At 40.1% G+C, this 18491-nt stretch overlaps 2 protein-coding genes across 2 annotated transcripts; both read left to right on the top strand.

Moving 5' to 3' along the window:
- The first annotated feature begins 2425 nt into the window (after positions 1-2425).
- On the top strand, positions 2426-5507 carry LOC144466953 (interferon-inducible GTPase 5-like). Its single transcript, XM_078174962.1, has 3 exons — positions 2426-2617; positions 3772-4335; positions 4696-5507. Exons 2-3 carry the CDS (start codon positions 3780-3782, stop codon positions 5331-5333), a joined length of 1194 nt encoding a protein of 397 aa, XP_078031088.1. The 5' UTR covers positions 2426-2617; positions 3772-3779; the 3' UTR covers positions 5334-5507.
- A 1251-nt stretch (positions 5508-6758) lies between these two features.
- Positions 6759-10542, top strand: LOC144466954 (interferon-inducible GTPase 5-like). Its single transcript, XM_078174963.1, has 3 exons — positions 6759-7562; positions 8048-8611; positions 9399-10542. The coding sequence occupies exons 2-3, from the start codon at positions 8056-8058 to the stop codon at positions 10025-10027; spliced, it is 1185 nt and encodes a 394-aa protein (XP_078031089.1). The 5' UTR covers positions 6759-7562; positions 8048-8055; the 3' UTR covers positions 10028-10542.
- Positions 10543-18491: the final 7949 nt, after the last annotated feature.

Below are 18491 nucleotides of genomic sequence, written 5' to 3'. Positions count from 1 at the left end.
GTTTTCAGTTATTTCACCTTTTTTGTTAAGTACATAACTCCACATGTGTTCATTCATAGTTTTGATGCCTTCAGTGAGAATCTACAATGTAAATAGTCATGAAAATAAAGAAAACGCATTGAATGAGAAGGTGTGTCCAAACTTTTGGCCTGTACTGTATATATTTGCAGGAAAAGGTGAAGGAGCCAAAGGGCCAATCAGGAGGCCAAGAGACAGGTGGTGCCAGGCGATCAGGTGTACGTGAAGGTCTTCAGGAGAAAGTGGCACGAGCCGAGAAGGGAAGGGCCGTACACTGTGGTGAGGGCGACTCCAACAGCAGTCCAAGTCGAAGGAAGCATGACGTGGTATCAGCTGAGCCATTGCACCAAGGTCCAGGCAGAGACAAAGGGCAGTATGAAACTAAAAAACAATGAGGAAAATGATGTGATTGTTGGCGGGAGTAATGTGCAGCCTGGTGTTGCAACCAACAGGCAACCTGGGGACAAAGGAGGCTGCTTCAAGGAGCCTGAGTCAGACTCTGAAGACGAGGTGCACGAGACATCCGCTGGAGTCACAGCCGCTCCAGGAAGCAATGCACAACTGTGTTCAAGATAAGTATGATGCAACCACAAAATTCCCAATTCACACTGTGTTGAAACCCATGGCAACACTCTCAGATAAATTTATTGTGACTGTAAGCTGTATAGTCAGGAACAGATTAAATGAATAACACTTCGCCTGATGGAACATTTCCTGTTGCTATGAATAAGCTGAAGCTTTAAAGTTTGAAATGACTGAAAATGCTGGTAGGGGTGGAAGCATTAAGTGGGATGGGCTAGAGGAAATTTTTGGAAAATGGGGGGCCGTTTTTGCTAAGACAGGGATAATTATACTGATAGTACTAATTCTGTTCTCCTTATTGAAATGTTGCATTCTACCTATCCTGAAGAAATGGTGTGTGAGAGCAATGGACAAGAGACTGAACCTCATAACGGACATGCAGGGAGCACAAATGCTAAGTATGATGACCCCTGAACATTTGGTGTGCAGAATTCTTCTGGCGCAGAGGGGGGAGGAAATACCAGATTTGTTCCCAATCCCTGATTACATGGACAATTCAAAGGACAAGAGGAACTGTGAGAGAGAATGATGAACAATGTCTGATACTCTCTCCTCAAAGAGAGAAGGGGGACTATATACACCACAACCACATATAAACATATCACATAAATATCATTATGATACCATTCTTTTAGTCTTTAGTCTCTGTAACCATTTTTTAATCATTATTTTTTAATCATTTTTAAATGTTGCTATATTTATTGTTGTGCCTTTACAAGAGGAAAATGTAATCTGATTCAAGTTATGCATACTATCCAAAATAATTTCTGTGATTCCATTATAATCCAATAAGTAAGTTGCATTTTATTGTGTGATGTATTTGGTCAATTTGTTTAAGATTCATCTATTAAGGCTGCCTAACAGGAAGGGGCCGATGGGGGACTTTTCCTGGATTAAACAGCCGCCAGGTTTTTCGCCTCCATCAGTTGAATGGTGACAGATGATAAAATATGTTATCATATGTTCATGTTAAGTTCATATATCACCATATTGTATGTGTTCTTATGCATCATCATATTCAAGTTCAAGAGTTTCGTACAGGACCATATATTCATGTTAGTAAGGAACACTGGTTATAGTTACAGTGCCATATATCCTAGTCATATTCATACAAGCATAGGCGTTAATTTACCATACATTATCTCTGCGAGTAATGTATGATAAAATATAAAGAGGAGGGACTATGTAGAGGCAGATAATGTATCATTTTATACTAAAGGTGAAAATAAGGTCAGTTACACAAAGTTTAGGAAGCAGCTAGTCAAATATCAGATTTGGCAGCAAAAAGGACCCATAAGGGGTGTTTTGATAATTTGAGTAGTTTGTGTGTAAGTCAAGCCTTGGGAGATTAAATGAGGGCTTAGAGGGGTTAGAGTGACCTGACTGTTGGGACGGATGTGCCAAGTTTTGCAATAGAAACGGTTGTTTTTGCCAAAGAGACAAAGAAAATAGAAAGTATTGACGCACGAACCCCAGCTCTAGGAATAAGTAGAAAACCAGGAGAACTTTGGATTCCCAGAAATTACGACCCAAACGTGTTCACACACACATACACACACACACACACACACACACACACACACACACACACACGACTAACAACAGACTTTTTCATTGGTCACTTCTCTGATGTGTATTTCATCAAAACCATATTTTCATTACAAGCCACATATCCATATTCTGGGTAACTAATGTCATCTTGTTGAAAACAGCTCTTGATAAACTGATAAAGAGCAAAGAGTGTTTGTCTGAATGAGTGCCAGTGCATAACTCAGAGGGTGTAGCTCTCTGATACAAACGCACACTCCTCTCTGCACTTCTTGTAAACCAGCTGCTTTCACTGATGATGGGGCCGAGGAAACAGGACAGACACCGATTGGTCATCGTGGCTCACAGCAGACGTTTTCATTGGTCGCTTCACTCACTTTAAGAAGCTGAACTTTGTACAACTCTAACACTGTGCAGCTGTGCAGAGAAAGAAGTTAAACTTTCTTGTTGTATTCAAGTGCCTCATACGGTAAGAGATATATTTACAGCTACACATTGCACTGTCTTGTGTGTTACAATGCATGTTTATAATTGTTAAAGGTTTATTAGTTTAATATTATCTCCATATTAATGATCGGTGTTGGGCAGTAATGACATAATTATTTCCAGTAACGAGTAGTGTGATTACAAATAAAGTTCCAGTTATAACGTTACAGTTAGCCTCAAACCAAATAGCTCGTTACAATTTTACTTTTGTAATCACATCACCACTGACTTGAAACACAACAATCAGCAGTGGACTCATTTCTGTAATCGTCGCGCTGCGCGTGCGCGTCACAAAGCATCAAGCTTGGAAGAAAGAAACAGCTGTATACACCCATGACTATGTCGTGAGGAAAGAAGACGGGAACACTATTGCTGTAGGTAGTGGTACTAAAGTTCACTGCGAAAACCACGTCCTCAAACCTGCCGAGTGAAATACTTAGTGCGACTGACAGCGCAACAACGCAAAGCTCCAAGAAATACACTCCACCAAGGGTGCGCCCTTCTTGGCCGCGGAGGTCGGCTGTAGCCCCGCACAGGCTGAGTTGCAGGCTACAAAAGGACTAATAATGCTTGTGGCTTGTTATGTGGGGGGAATAATACCGGTCACATCTAACTGAAGCCCCCAAGTAGAAAAAAAAAACATTTTCAAGCTATCTAGCCTTGGCTACAATTACCGTGACCCTTACTATTGGCAGGGAGTAATCAGTCAAGTAATATTACTTTTGAAAAGGGTAATGAGTAATGTACATTTTTAGAGAAACAACCCAACACAGTTTATGACGTCACTTATCACTGCAGCTTTGTTCTGTGTGCAACATAGGCTACGTGGCACTGTCTTATGTAAGATAATAAGGTTACAGTAGCCATCTCAGGGGACAAAGACAGTGCATGTGTTTCTGAATTCATATTTCCCTAATTTGATGTTTTTGCTGCCCATTAAAGATCACTGACTGCAGACCAAAATTTACCCTGTAGTGTACACTTCACAGTTTTTAAACAGTTGGCAACAGATGTACTTAAATGTAATCTGCTATCTTTGCATTATATATGATTTATATATATCATTAGATGAGGGTAAGCTTTTATATTCTGCAAATTGAAATACCACAGTGATTTTCTGTTTTCTTTATTTTTCAGGGAGCGCAATGGATGATCCATTTGATTATGCACCGATAGAAGAAATTAAAGAGGAGCTGCTAACCAATGGACCTGCCTCAGCAGCTGCAAAGATCCAGGATTATTTGGATCAGCAAAATAATATTCCACTAAATATTGGCATAACAGGAGAGTCTGGCTCTGGTAAATCCACCTTTGTTAATGCCTTCAGAGGCATAGACAACAGGGATGAGAGAGCCGCCCCTACTGGTCCTGTAGAAACCACCTCAGAGGCTACACCATACCCCCATCCCAACTATCCCAATGTCACACTGTGGGATCTTCCTGGTATTGGCACTCCCAACTTTTCAGCTAGCAACTACCTGGAGCGTGTTGAATTTGAAAAGTTTGACTTCTTCATCATCATCTCAGCTGATCGCTTCAGAGAAAATGATGTGAAGCTCGCTCAGGAGATTCAGAGGATGAAGAAAAAGTTCTACTTTGTTCGTTCAAAGATTGACCATAACTTAAGTGATGAGGAAGACAGTCAGAGGGACTTCAACGCAGAAAGGACTCTTAAACAAATCAGAGACAACTGCATTCAAGGTAAGTCTGAGGTTAGAGGAGAACAAATGCCTAAAATTTAAAGGTATATGCAACAAGGGTCACAGATAGACACTGCTTCATTTTAAAGGCGTGAGCCAAAAATAAAATATCACATGAGCAGCCCATGTTGAGAGGAAGAGCTAACAATGTTATCAGGTCATAAATGATTCATATGAACTCTGGCAGAGCCCCCCAGTGAGAGTCTGTTAGCTTGACCACTCATCTTCTAAGATCTAAAACAACCTTTGTGTCTGGCCTGGAGAGAGCTGCTGGTGTATCCTGACACGAGGAGGCTCAGGATGTTTTCTCATTCTATTGTCATCATCTGAAATAAACTTCTTTGTTCTGTTTGTGACACAGGTCTTGAAAAACAAGGCTTCGAGTCTCCTCAAGTCTTCCTGGTGTCCAGCCGTTATCTTCACCTCTATGATTTCCATCTGTTAGAGGAGACCCTCGAGAGAGAACTTCCTGCACACAAGAGGAACACTCTGCTGTTGGCCATGCCTAATATCAGTCATGATATCATCAACAAGAAGAAAGAGGCTTTACAGACAAAAATAAAGTACCTTGCCTCTATATCTGCACTCATAGCAGCTGCACCAGTTCCTGGGCTCTCTGTTGCCACTGATATAGCCATGTTGGTTGCTACCATCAATGAGTACAAAGTTACATTTGGTCTTGATAGCAAGTCACTGCAGAGTCTTGCTCGTAGTGCACACGTGCCTTTGGATGATCTTAGATCAGTGATGACATCACAACTGGGTTTAAAGGAAATAAACAAAGAGCTTATCATTAAGATGTTGTGCTTGTCTGTAAGTGATGCTGCATTAATGGCAGCAGAGGAAGGGTTCAGGTTTGTTCCATTATTTGGAATCCCAGCAGCAGCATCCCTCTCTTTTATCTTTACCTACAAAGCTCTTAATACTTTCCTCGACATGCTTGCTGAGGATGCACAGAAGGTGTTTACAAAGGCCCTGGGTCTGAACACCTCAGTGTGATATCATGAGCTGAATGGAAATGTGGCACATTTAAAACTAAATTCTAGTTTTCTAATCTAGTGGCACATTACATCAAACACTTTAATCATAAAATGTGATGGTGTCTATCAAAATACTATATTTTTTTCTAAGTGAAATAAATGTTTGAGTGATCAAATAAAATGTTCATTAAAATGAGCTGAAGTAATTGATTTTGTCATAACATGAAACCCAGTGTTTGCTCTATATGAATTCTTCATGTCACATACCAGAAGAGACAGAACACAAGATATTCTGCTCCTCCACAACCATCGAGTGAGCACATGCTATCATTACACTATTCCATTTTTTTAATGGCAGCCTCAGTGAAAATGTAAAAATATATATGTATATATATATATATATATATATATATATATATATATATATATAAGATTAAATATCTGTTGTGTAAATATCTGAATGTAATTCATTCCACTGTCTACAATGGATTGGACCGTACTTACTGTGTTTAAAATTAACGATAGTATTTTACAAAACTCTTCATAAATAAACCTGATTTAAATCTCATCAACATGTAAATGAAGTGACAGCAACTTTTGTTGTAGTTTGAAGAACCGCCGGTGGTTTTAATGCTCAGCAACATCCAGACATGGTTTGTGTCAGATTGTGCATGTCTTGTGTTGATCAGTTTAACAAACAATCTGCATATGTAAGACTCACTGACTGTAATGGAAAGAAATTTTGGTATTGCTAAACCTCTATAGCATAAAAGTTCACTAAAACGTGTCTATCCCAGTTGTAGTATAGAAAGAAATAATTTAGTTTGGCTCTATATCCAGATTCTGGAAGGACCAGCCTGCACAGGAACACCACCTGACCTTGTTTGAAATAGTGACGTAAACCTGCATTCAAGATAAGTCTGAGGTTAGAGGGTATAATCACAAATGCCTAAATTTTAATGGCATATGCAACAAGGTCCACAAGTACACCCTGCCTCATTGTAAAGAACTTTTTACATGGACAGCCCAAGTTGAGAGGATGAGCTTACAATATTAGCATGTCATAAACTGATTCATTCTATTATCGCTGGCAGAGCCCCCTATCGAGGGTCTCCTGGCTTGACTCAGAAGTTGATAACAGGCAGCTCCAGGGTCACGTGCAGCTCTTTAGCCCCTCTCCAGCAGCTCCCTCAGACTTTGACAAAATATTATATGGAATTGAAATTTTTTTTTAACAAAATAGTAAAAGCTAAACATTTTAATTTTGTTCTTCCCCCATTTGTGCCACCCCCTGTGGATAACGGGGCCCTTAGCATTCTCCTGTATCGCCTATGCCACAGGTCGGCACTGAGATGAGTGGACGTGACCGCAGCCAGATGGCCCGACATGACTCAGACCTTTGGGTCGCTTAGGAGAAGCAGCAGTTCCCAGAGCTGGTTATCAGAAAAACAGGAAACAGGAAACGCCCTTTAATGTGTATTGGAAAGCTTGTGGGTGTGTCAGCTGATACTGCTTGTTTGTGAGATGTCATAAATTGTTATGATGTATCAAATAGTTTAGATTTCAACCCTCAAATGTCAGATCCTGTGTTTTGAGCCTCTTTATTCCACAACAATCACTGCAGCTTTGTTTTTTGTAACATACTTTGAATTATCCTTCATGTAGTTTATTAGTAGTCTTGTGTAATGAGGTTACTTGGGTTATTTAAAGGAACAAAGACACAATGAATACGGTACTGAATTCATTTTTCCATGTTACAATGTTTTCTGCTGTCCACAGTAGCTCACTGACTGCAGGCCAGAATCTAGCTTACAGTATGGACAACAGAAGTTCTTAATATTGGAGGAAAAAAACATATTTAAATGTAATCTTCTAATGCAATTTGTATGCATGTTATAGTTATATTATAATCAGAGTTATTGTGTTTTTGATAAGCTATAAACCTAGTAAAGGCAAATGGTGTTTGTCGGAATAAGTGCCAGTGCATACCTCAGAGGGTGCAGCTCTCTAATGTAAATGCACCCCTCCTCTCCACATTTCTTGTAAACCAGCTGCTTTCACTGATAATGGGGCCGAGGAAACAGGACAGACACTGATTGGTCATCGTGGCTCACAGCAGATGTTTTCATTGGTCGCTTCACAGACTGTGTAAGGAGCTGAACTTTGTACAACTCTGACACTGTGCGGCTGTGCAGAGAAAGGAGTGATAACTTCTTACTGAGTAACAACGATCCAAGTGCCTCATACGGTAAGAGATATATTTACAGCTACACATTGCACTGTGTTGTGTGTTACAATGCATGTTTATGATTGTTAGAATCTTAAATATTCAGTCCATATTCATGACTTTGCTGTGCTTATCACCACAACTTTGTCCCATGTAACACACCCTGCATTGTCCTTACATGTAGTGTACTAGTAGTCTTATGTAATGAGGTTGAAAGAACAAAGACACAATGATTATGTTTCTGAATTCATTTTTTGCATGTTTTGATATGTTTTGCCGCCCATTAAAGATCACTGATCATTAAAGATCCAGGCCACAATGTATCTTATATTATAGACTATGCAAGCTTTTCATTTTCAAAGAAAAAAAGATTAACTGCAATCTTCTAATGCATCTTATAAGAGTTGTTGCATTTTTATGCATGATTAGATGAGGGTGAGTCTCTAAATCAAACTTCTGCAGTGATTTTCTGTTTTCTTTATTTTTCTGTTTTCTTTATTTTTCAGAGCGCGCTATGGCTAATCCATTTGATTATGAACCAATAGAAGAAATTAAAGAGGAGCTGCTAACCAATGGACATGCCTCAGCAGCTGCAAAGATCCAGGAGTATTTGGATCAGCAGGATAATATTCCACTAAATATTGGCATCACAGGAGAGTCTGGCTCTGGTAAATCCACCTTTGTTAATGCCTTCAGAGGCATAGACAACAGGGATGAGAGAGCCGCCCCTACTGGTCCTGTAGAAACCACCTCAGAGGCTACACCATACCCCCATCCCAACTATCCCAATGTCACACTGTGGGATCTTCCTGGTATTGGCACTCCCAACTTTTCAGCTAGCAACTACCTGGAGCATGTTGAATTTGAAAAGTTTGACTTCTTCATCATCATCTCAGCTGATCGCTTCAGAGAAAATGATGTGAAGCTCGCTCAGGAGATTCAGAGGATGCAGAAAAAGTTCTACTTTGTTCGCTCAAAGATTGACCATAACTTACGTGATGAGGAAGACAGTCAGAGGGACTTCAACGCAGAAAGGACTCTTAAACAAATCAGGGACAACTGCATTCAAGGTAAGTCTGAGGTTAGAGGAGAACAAATGCCTAAAATTGAAACGTATATGCAACAAGGGTCACAGGCAGACACTGCTTCATTTTAAGGAGACGAGCCAAAAATAACTTGGCAGCCCATGTTGAGAGGAAGAGCTAACAATGTTATCAGGTCATAAATGATTCATATGAACACTGGCAGAGCTCCCCTGAAAAAACTAGGCTGTATGTGACGGTGGTTCAGGGGAGCATCCAGTGTGGTGTGCACATTTAAACACAGGAACCGGCAATCTGTTCTTGGCAATTTATTTGAGGTTACAAGGATGAGCAGAGTGGAACAAAGGGTGGTGGATGATTTCCTGCACAGAACAAACATAGAGGATAAGTCATAAAACATAAATTTCCACCTTCACACAGACTTTAACAATAAATCAAGGTCCATGAACTTAACTTACTTCACATTTATGCATCCACAATTTACCATTATAGAAAAGGACGGTACTTCAGGCAGCTTTCTTTGTCTGGTGGTTTTGGAGGGAAGGAGAGAAAAGGAAGGGCTGAGGTTCGAGGCGGGTTTATATCACCTCAGGAGGTGGGCGGTTCCAACAGGGTGGAGTCAAGTCTCTTGTGATTTTTAACACCCCCAGTGAGAGTCTGTTGGCTTGACCATTCATCTTCTAAGATCTAAAACAACCTTTGTGTCTGACCTGGAGAGAGCTGCTGGTGTATCCTGACACGAGGAGGCTCAGGATGTTTTCTCATTCTATTGTCATCATCTGAAATAAACTTCTTTGTTCTGTTTGTGACACAGGTCTTGAAAAACAAGGCTTCAAGTCACCTCAAGTCTTCCTGGTGTCCAGCCGTCATCTCCACCTCTATGATTTCCATCTGTTAGAGGAGACCCTCGAGAGAGAACTTCCTGCACACAAGAAGAACACTCTGCTGTTGGCCATGCCTAATATCAGTCATGGTATCATCAGCAAGAAGAAAGAGGCTTTACAGGCAGAAATAAAGTACCATGCCCTTAAGTCTGTACTCATAGCGGCTGCACCAGTTCCTGAGCTCTCTTTTGCCACTGATATAGCCATGTTGGTTGCTACCATCAATGAGTACAAAGTTACTTTTGAGATTGATAGCGAGTCACTGCAGAGTCTTGCTCGTAGTGCACGCGTGCCTGTGGATGATCTTAGAGCAGTGATGACATCACAACTGGCTGCAAATGAAGTAAACACAGATGCTGTTAAGACACTTTGTGCTGATGACACTGCATTAACTGTAGCAAGGGGCGCATCTACATATATTCCATTATTTGGAATCCCAGCAGCAATGATTGCGTCTTTTATCTCCACCTACAAAGCTCTTTATACGTCCCTGGACATGCTTGCTGAGGATGCACAAAGGGTATTTGCAAAGGCCCTGGGTTTAGACACCTCAGTGTGATCATGAGGTGAATGGAAATGTGGCACATTTAAAACTGTTATTGTATAATGCAAATAAGCTTCTGAATTAATTTTGTGAGTGCAATGTAATGTTACTGCAGCAAACGTACTGCGGTTTTCTAATCACGTGGCACATATTACCCAACACAAATCATAAAATGTGATTGTTACTCTCAAAATACAATATTTTATTCTCAATGAAATGAAAATGTTTGGTCAAATAAAATGTCCATTAAAATGAGCTGAAGTAATGGATTTTGTCATAGCATGAAACCCAGTTTTCCTCTATGAATTCTTCATGTCACATACCAGAAAAGACAGAACACAGAATACTCTGCTCCCTCACAACCATCTATGTTATATGCTGCCATTATACTAATATGACTTTTTTTAAAGCAAAAAATGTATATTTAAAAAACAATGGATTGGACCGTACTGACTGTGTTTGCATCTTGATGAAAAATTAACTGTACTGCTTTGCAAAACTCTTCATGAATAAACCTGATTTAAATCTCATCAACATGTAAATGAAGAGACGTCACCTTTTGTTATAGTTGGAAGAAATTCCATTTGTTAAAATACATTGAGACATGGTTTGTGTCAGATTGTGCATATCTTGATCAGTTTATCAAACTATATATGCAGGCATCATTTACTATGATGAAAGAAAATACTGGGATTAACAAAGCTCTTACAGCATAAAAGTTACTTAAAACTTGAAAGTGTAGAAAGAAAGTTTAACTGGGACAACAAAGTAAGTTTCCAGACCTCCTAATTTAAATCTCAGTATTCTGTGTTCTTTATTGGCCAATCCTGCTGCATGCAGACTGCACCTAAATTGAGCATAGTGTTAGTTCAGGCAGGATATGATGTCAAGCTCAGCTCACATCCCAGCCACATCAGCTGATGGAGCAAACAGCCCAATCAACTAACGGAGCAGCTGATTGATGGAAGGGAGTCAGCTGATAGATCACATGATTCCTTTCTATGCAACCAATTGGCGAATCTCATTCAGGGAACCCTATTTAAACTGCTCTGGCCATCCTACTGTTGCTGCTTCCTCTACAAGCTGCTTTGCAACCCGCCTCCACCCCAGCTCCTCCTTTTCATGCTGTGTCTGACTTATCAATGTCATTTCTGTTTGTCATTGATGCTGCTCTGTTCTGTTCCCAGAGGGGTCTTTGCTGCTGCTCTCCCTGCCTTAGGCTTTCCATGTAGGCGCATGGAAGGGCAGGGAGGTGTGCTCTTTATGCTTTATGGCTTTCCATGCTGGCACGCAGAAGGGTGGAGAGGTGTACTTTCTCCGCCTTATGCTTTCCCGGTAGGCGCGTGCAAGAGGCTTTCTGTACAGGCCCGAGGAAAGGCAGAGAGGCCCCAGAACAGAGCCATACCACCAAATATAATATCAATCAATCAATCAATTTTATTTATAAAGCCCAATATCACAAATCACAATTTGCCTCACAGGGCTTTACAGCATACGATATCCCTCTGTCCTTAGGGCCCTCACAGCGGATAAGGAAAAACTCCCTTTAACAGGGGAAAAAAACGGTAGAAACCTCAGGAAGAGCAACTGAGGAGGGATCCCTCTTCCAGGACGGACAGATCAACATGATAAATTAACAGTAATCTGTATGACACAATGAGACAGAAAGAGAGAGAGAAACAGACATAGAGAGAGAGAGATGCAGGACAGACGGTAATGACAGTAGCTTACAACAACATTAATGAAAGTAATAATATTATAATTATAATTCTGGCTGTTGTGGTACAACATGTTGAAAGTATATATTAATATCTGATAGTATACATATGTGACAATAATCATATGTGTATAATAACAGTAGAAGTATGACTAATGATAACAGCAGCAGCAGGAGGCATCTGGCAGGACCACGGCAGCAGCACAACCACACACGTCACACCATCCAGGCACCGCTGCAATACGAGTTAACCTGAGAGACAGTGGAGCACAAAGGCTCTGGAGAAGAAGCCGAGTTAGTGACATGCAGTATAGCCGAGTTAGCAAGATGCAGTAACAGGACACGAGAGAGAGAGAGAGAGAGAGAGAGAAGGAGAGAAGGTGCCCGGTGTATTATAGGGGGTCCTCTGGCAGACTAGGCCTAAGCCAGCCTAACTAGGGGCTGGTACAGGGCAAGCCTGAGCCAGCCCTAACTATAAGCTTTATCAAAGAGGAAAGTCTTAAGTCTAGTCTTAAATGTGGAGATGGTGTCTGCCTCCCGGACCGTAACAGGAAGATGATTCCACAGGAGAGGAGCCTGATAGCTGAAGGCTCTGGCTCCTGATCTACTTTTGGAGACTTTAGGGACCATGAGTAACCCTGCATTCTCAGAGCACAGTGTTCTGGTGGGATAATAAGGCACTATGAGCTCTCTAACATATGACGCAAATGGAAATAAAGTTTTCTTTGACAAAAGTGTTCCTGACTGAAATATCTTTAATTTTGCCATCTTAACTCCTCTAATTAGAAAACCTGCAATCAAGTGCAACAAATTCTGTTAGGAACTAAGTACACTCATTTGTTTGAGTTTATGTGATGTTTAAGATCTGTTTGCTTTCAACATTCCTTTTCCTGGCAGAGCCTGCAGTGGTACATAAGCAGATGCACCTGTAATTATCTCATTGTTGTGACAGTACAGGCTGCAGAAGGCAGTGAGAAGTGAATACATAGACCATAACATCAAAACTCCACCAGACAAAAACACACCAGGCTCCTCCTCCCTTTGTTGACTGTCTGCTCCATTACATGAATCACTGAAGCCTCCACAACAATAAATCGTAACAGTAAAGAGAGATATCTTTGGTTTAGACTCTCTGCCCATCACAGCAGGATGTGGAAACTTCGACTGTCTAAAAGACTGAATTCAAGTTGTAGAGGAATTTTTTTTACCTTCTAGTTTTGGTTGTATCTTAATGTATTATCATCCTTTCTGTTGAGTTACTGTTGAGTTACAGAGTTACAGACTGTTCAACACTGATCAATAGATCCCTATTTATAATTCTTGAACCTCTCATCCAGGAAGACAGTGTTTTAGGTGTTGAAGGGATTAGGGCAGATTGAATCAGATTGTATTGTTAATTAGCCTGTCCTAAGTTTCCTGACTTCTATATACCTTTGTTGCCACTCAGAAGTCTTGATTAGCGCAGCTCACAACCCCTTGTTTTAGCCTTTAGTGTCATAGTATAAAACCTTGTTCTTAATATTGATCTTCAGATAGGATTCCACACCCTTGCAGTGATACTGTCTCTACTGCACAGTGTATAAAAGTCATCTGAACCAGCCACAGAATTGGAAATGAAAGTTTTTTTTCTTCAACAAAGTATAAAGGGAAGTTCAGGCATCTGTAAAGGGTCTGTAGCCATTAATCATATCTTGAATTTACTGTAAAATCCTGTCTCTTCTCCAGCCGTACTATCAGAAGAGAAGGACTTTGAAAATCTGTTAATATTGACTTAATGTTTTAAGTATCTGAAAATCTTTTCCCTGAAAAGCAATAAACAAAGAGCTAGTTTTTTTTTGTTTTTAAAAAGTACATCTCTGTCTCATTTTGATTCTGACATTTTGAGTGTGTTATTTTTGGAAAATAGGCTATCCTATTTGGTATGATTATAATGTCAACTTGAAAGGTTTGACTTCATCATCATCTCAGCTGATCGCTTCAGAGAAAATGATGTGAAGCTCGCTCAGGAGATTCAGAGGATGAAGAAAACATTCTACTTTGTTCGCTCAAACATTGACCATGACATACATGATGAGAAAAGATGCCAGAGGTCAAAGTTCAGCGCAGAATGGACTCTTAAACAAATCAGGGACAACTGCATTCAAAGTAAGTATAAGGTTAGAGGGGTAGCCTGAGTAAAGAGGAAGAGCTAACAATGTTAACAGGTCATAAATGAATCATATGAATACTGGCAGAGCCCTCTAATGAGAATCAGTTGGCTTGAATACTCTCTGGAGAGGGAAGTGTTTCCTGACACAAGGAGGCTCAACAGGCTTTTTCTAATTAATTAATTAATCTAATTTTCTAATTACAGCTTGTGAGTGAGTGTGTGTGTGTGTGTGTGTGTGTGTGTGTGTCATTCGTGGTCGTATCGATACCTATAACATACATACATATAACGTGTATTTCTCAGTATCCACCTGTGGACAGATTTGTCAATGCAATAGCGTTGGATTCTAGTTTCATTAAATGTGTCTTAGCAATCGAGGAAAACTGTAATAGTTATAAAAACTGTATTACTTTTTATGTGTCAGTACCTGCATACAATAGACAATATGACATCCATCATTTTTTATAATTCAGTTTCCTTTATTGCAGACAATTCTGCATCTTTTGGTCAAGTATCAAATGCTTGTATTTTTGTGCGTTGCAGTAAAAGCTTTGTTAGCAATCTGAGATTGCTGACAGTGATCAACAAAAAAATCCACCAGACATTGCATTTGCTTCCAAATGTGTAAAAATGATACACACAAATACAATGAAAAGAGTAAAAGACACAAAAAAAACCTAACAGTTTCAGGCAGTCTGTTCTAATCTTTGCAGTTTCCACTATGTTTTTCCTGTATGCACATTAAAAAGAAACAATTGAAAAAGTCCCATTTTTCCTGTAAACGTCCATGTAATCAGAAAACTTCAATGTCGGATTATGTCTCCAATTGAGACTGGAATCAACGGTGGTTGGTCTATTTTACACAACTTAAATTAGCTATTTATCAGTGTTTCAATTCAGAAATGAGTATCAGCTGTTTCAATGTAGCTTTTGAGCTGCTGTTGTTGCAGAAGTGGGACTTTATACTATATTTAAGGTCTAAACATTAGGTTTTCATTTATGGCATGCTGTGTGCAAGCATTTGTAAATTACACAAGACAGATCTGCATGTTTGGTATTGGGTAGGCTTGTACGTAAAAAGAAAATTTAAGCAATTTAGAAACGTGTGAGTTGACTACATATTCTGTGAAAACAACATGATTTGTGTTAAAGGTACGGTCCACAACAGACGGATGTTGTGCTAGTTGTGTTTGGAGTGTTTCAAAATGTGACTACAGATTGGACAATAGGATGTTAGCGATTGTAAAAAACTGTAAGACCTTTTGAAATAAAACAATGAAAAAATTCAGCTGTGTTTTTAATATTCTTTCATTTGTGTAGATAGCATTACGTGGTATCGAGGCCCATAAGAATACAGAAACTATACCAATAACTACAGTCATGACACACAGTGTAAGACCAAGCTATGTTTGGAAAAAATACTAAGAAATAGCAATGCATCACAAAAGTAATTCAAAGCATTTGCATTATACAGTTTTGTATAAAAATATTCCTTCCTGTATTACTGTTTTTCTCCACTGGTTTGGCTCATTTCTTGAAAAAGAAATTACATTCTCAAAACTGTAAGATCATTTGGCAAAACAGTCTTACAGTTCAGCACAACACCATAGCTCACTTGCAAAAGCTCATATCTCTCCCAAAACTCACTCATGCTTCAAAACTAAATTCCTTTCCCATATAGTAAATAGTCAGTGCCACCAAAATGCAAAGATCCTTTCTCAATTGCTTTGGCTCATTTCTTGAAACAGACCGGACGTTCTCAACACTCTTGGTGCTTTTGCCAAAATAACCTGGATGGTTCAGCACAACACCATGGTTCACCTGCAAAAGCTCATATCTCTCCCAAAACAGTTCACTCATGTGTCAAAACTAAATTCCTTTCTCATATAAATAGTCAGTGCCCCCAAAATGCATCGTCCCTTTGGCATTGTGTAAGCACTGCAAGTCAAAATGTTTAGATGTTTTGTCACTATGGCAGAGGACCACTGAAATATCCCTCATGTCCACCTCTCAGTCTTAGCCCAGTCCTTCATTGACAATGGTTACTGTGCAAGTTTTTTTTGTCTAGCTAACAGAATACAATTGTGTATAAAACTGAAAAAAAATAAAAAAATAAAATAGGATCTTAGCGTAAGAGTAGCCTCCAAGGTTTGACATCACACATTGCACTCATACTTCCATTTGTATTCACACACATAAAGTAACTTCCATATATCAGAGTAAAAGGAAAATGTATACAGCATAATATACTGTAATATAAACACATAAACAAAAAACAAGGAAAATTATATGTAGCCTACAGTACTGTAAATAAAGCTGGAGTTTCACAACTAACACTTCTTCACTGGTCGCTGTCCTCACCCTCCCTCTCCTGGCCACCGTCCTCACCCTCCTGGCTATCCACACGCTGCTGTCTGTATGGCTCCAGATTCTTGTCCACATCACAGCGTATATTCTCCCTTGCGTTGCAACGAGGGAAGAAACGGCATGCATGTCGCAACCATCCCCTACACTGATCTCCTTTACAGTTTTTCTCGATTGGTTTGGCTCATTTCTTGAAACAGAAATTACATTCTCAAAACAACATGGACAACCCTCCAAACCACTGGGCACTTCTTCACAACAGATTTCAAATTCTCATTCCTTTCAACAAATTGCAAATGTCTTAGCACACTTTGCAAATGATTAAATAGAATTGTCTACATTTTGCACAAATTGCAAATGTCTAGCACATCTTTGCAAATGATTGATTACAGTTGCCTACAGTTAGCACAATTACCAATTGTATATATCTTGCTGATCTAAACTGTTGATTGTCAGTCAAATGGTTTTACTCTCCAAAACATGTCAGCATTATTTCATTGTGTCAGCCATCACATGCACAAGAGTTCATTCAATTGTCAAAATTAGTCAGGAACATAATACCATGTATAACATCACATTACATGATATGAATATCTTTTGCTGATTGATAAATTGACTCAGGTGAATCTAGAACTTGACTAATAAAGGGGGTGTGTAACACATCTCAGATGACCAATCAAATGGTATGTTTAGTTACCTGACAGGTGCTATCCATGAGTATGATTTTTGCCAAACATACATATAGAGCTTGACCAGAATCAATACAATTTCTGAACATGGAGGCACCTGGCCAGGTAAACAATGACCAACTGCCTGCTTGAGGAAGAGGAAGAAGAAGAGGAAGAGGAGGAGGAGTAAGGGTGCGTGGTAGCGGAGTAGGTGGAAGAGGGCGAGGGGCACGAAGACACCATGCCGTTCAGGATGAAATTCGGGCTACACTTGTTGACCATGTGATCAATCATGGCCTCACAATGGCAGAGGCAGGTCGTCGAGTTCAGCCGAATGTGCCCAGATCTACAGTGTCTTCTATCATCCAAACCTTCCGTAGGGAAACAGGTAGGCCTATGTACTCATTCAACAATGGAATTACTGTATTGATAGTACAGTTTACAGTAGTATTCCAATTACTGTACAGCAATGCATTACAGTAGAATTTCAGTACATTACGTAACAGTAAAACAACAGTACAATTGGTAACTCATTCTGTGAGAAATTCATAAGGCATACAGTAGGTCTACAGGACAGGACAGTGCATCACAATACAAATGGTAATATTGTCTATTTGTGAATTCTATGTCTAGGATTGGCCGACAACCTGTATTGTAGAGAATAATGGCATTGGAGGGGAATGAGACTCCTCACACCCTTGTTTTCGTGGATGAAGCCGGCTTCAACCTGGCCAAAGGAAGAAGACGTGGCTGGAATATTATTGGCCACCGGGCCACGGTGGATGTCCCAGGCCAGCGTGGGGGCAATATAACAATGTGTGCTGCCATTTCTGAAAATGGTGTGGCCACCCACATTCCCACCCTTGGCCCATACAATACCCAAAAGCTCCTGTTCTTTTTGGATCACCTTTATTCAGATCTCATCCCAGAAAATGAGAGAGGTTTCGTAGGGCCTCACTTGTCAAAGTTTGTAGTTGTGTGGGACAATGTCAGCTTCCACCGCGGCCCGCTCATCAGGGCCTGGTTCACTGCCCACCTTACTCCCCATTTCTCAATCCAATTGAGGAATTTTTCTCTGCTTGGAGGTGGGGGGTGTATGAGCATCGGGCTCAGAACCAGAGGTCCCTGCTTGAAGCAATGGATGCTTGCTGTGACAATGTCACAGCAGATCAATGCAGGGGATGGTTGCACGTAGATTCTTCCCCCGTTGCATCGCAAGGGAGAATATCAGGTGTGATGTGGATGAAAATCTGTGGCCAGACAGACAGCAGAGAGAGGACGACCACGAGAGTGAAGATGAGGAGGACGACCATTGAGGTGGAGTTACTGGTGTGAACGATATTGCATATAATTTTCCTTTTTTTGTGTTGATGTGTTTACAGTACAGTATATTTTGCTGTATACATTTTCTTTTTACTGTGATGTTTGGCAGTTACTTTATGTTTATGAATAAAAATACAGTAACAATTTCCATGACAGTGTAGGTCCATCATTTTTTTCAGTTTGATACAGTTTGATTTCTGGTAGCTAGACAAAAGGCATCAATTACAGTAACCATTCATTGTCAGTGAATGGTCTGGA

Source organism: Epinephelus lanceolatus, chromosome 15, assembly GCF_041903045.1.
Source record: "Epinephelus lanceolatus isolate andai-2023 chromosome 15, ASM4190304v1, whole genome shotgun sequence".
Lineage (NCBI taxonomy): Eukaryota > Metazoa > Chordata > Actinopteri > Perciformes > Serranidae > Epinephelus > Epinephelus lanceolatus.
The sequence above is the reverse complement of the archived record's forward strand: the minus strand, read 5'-3'. Positions and strand labels throughout refer to the sequence as shown.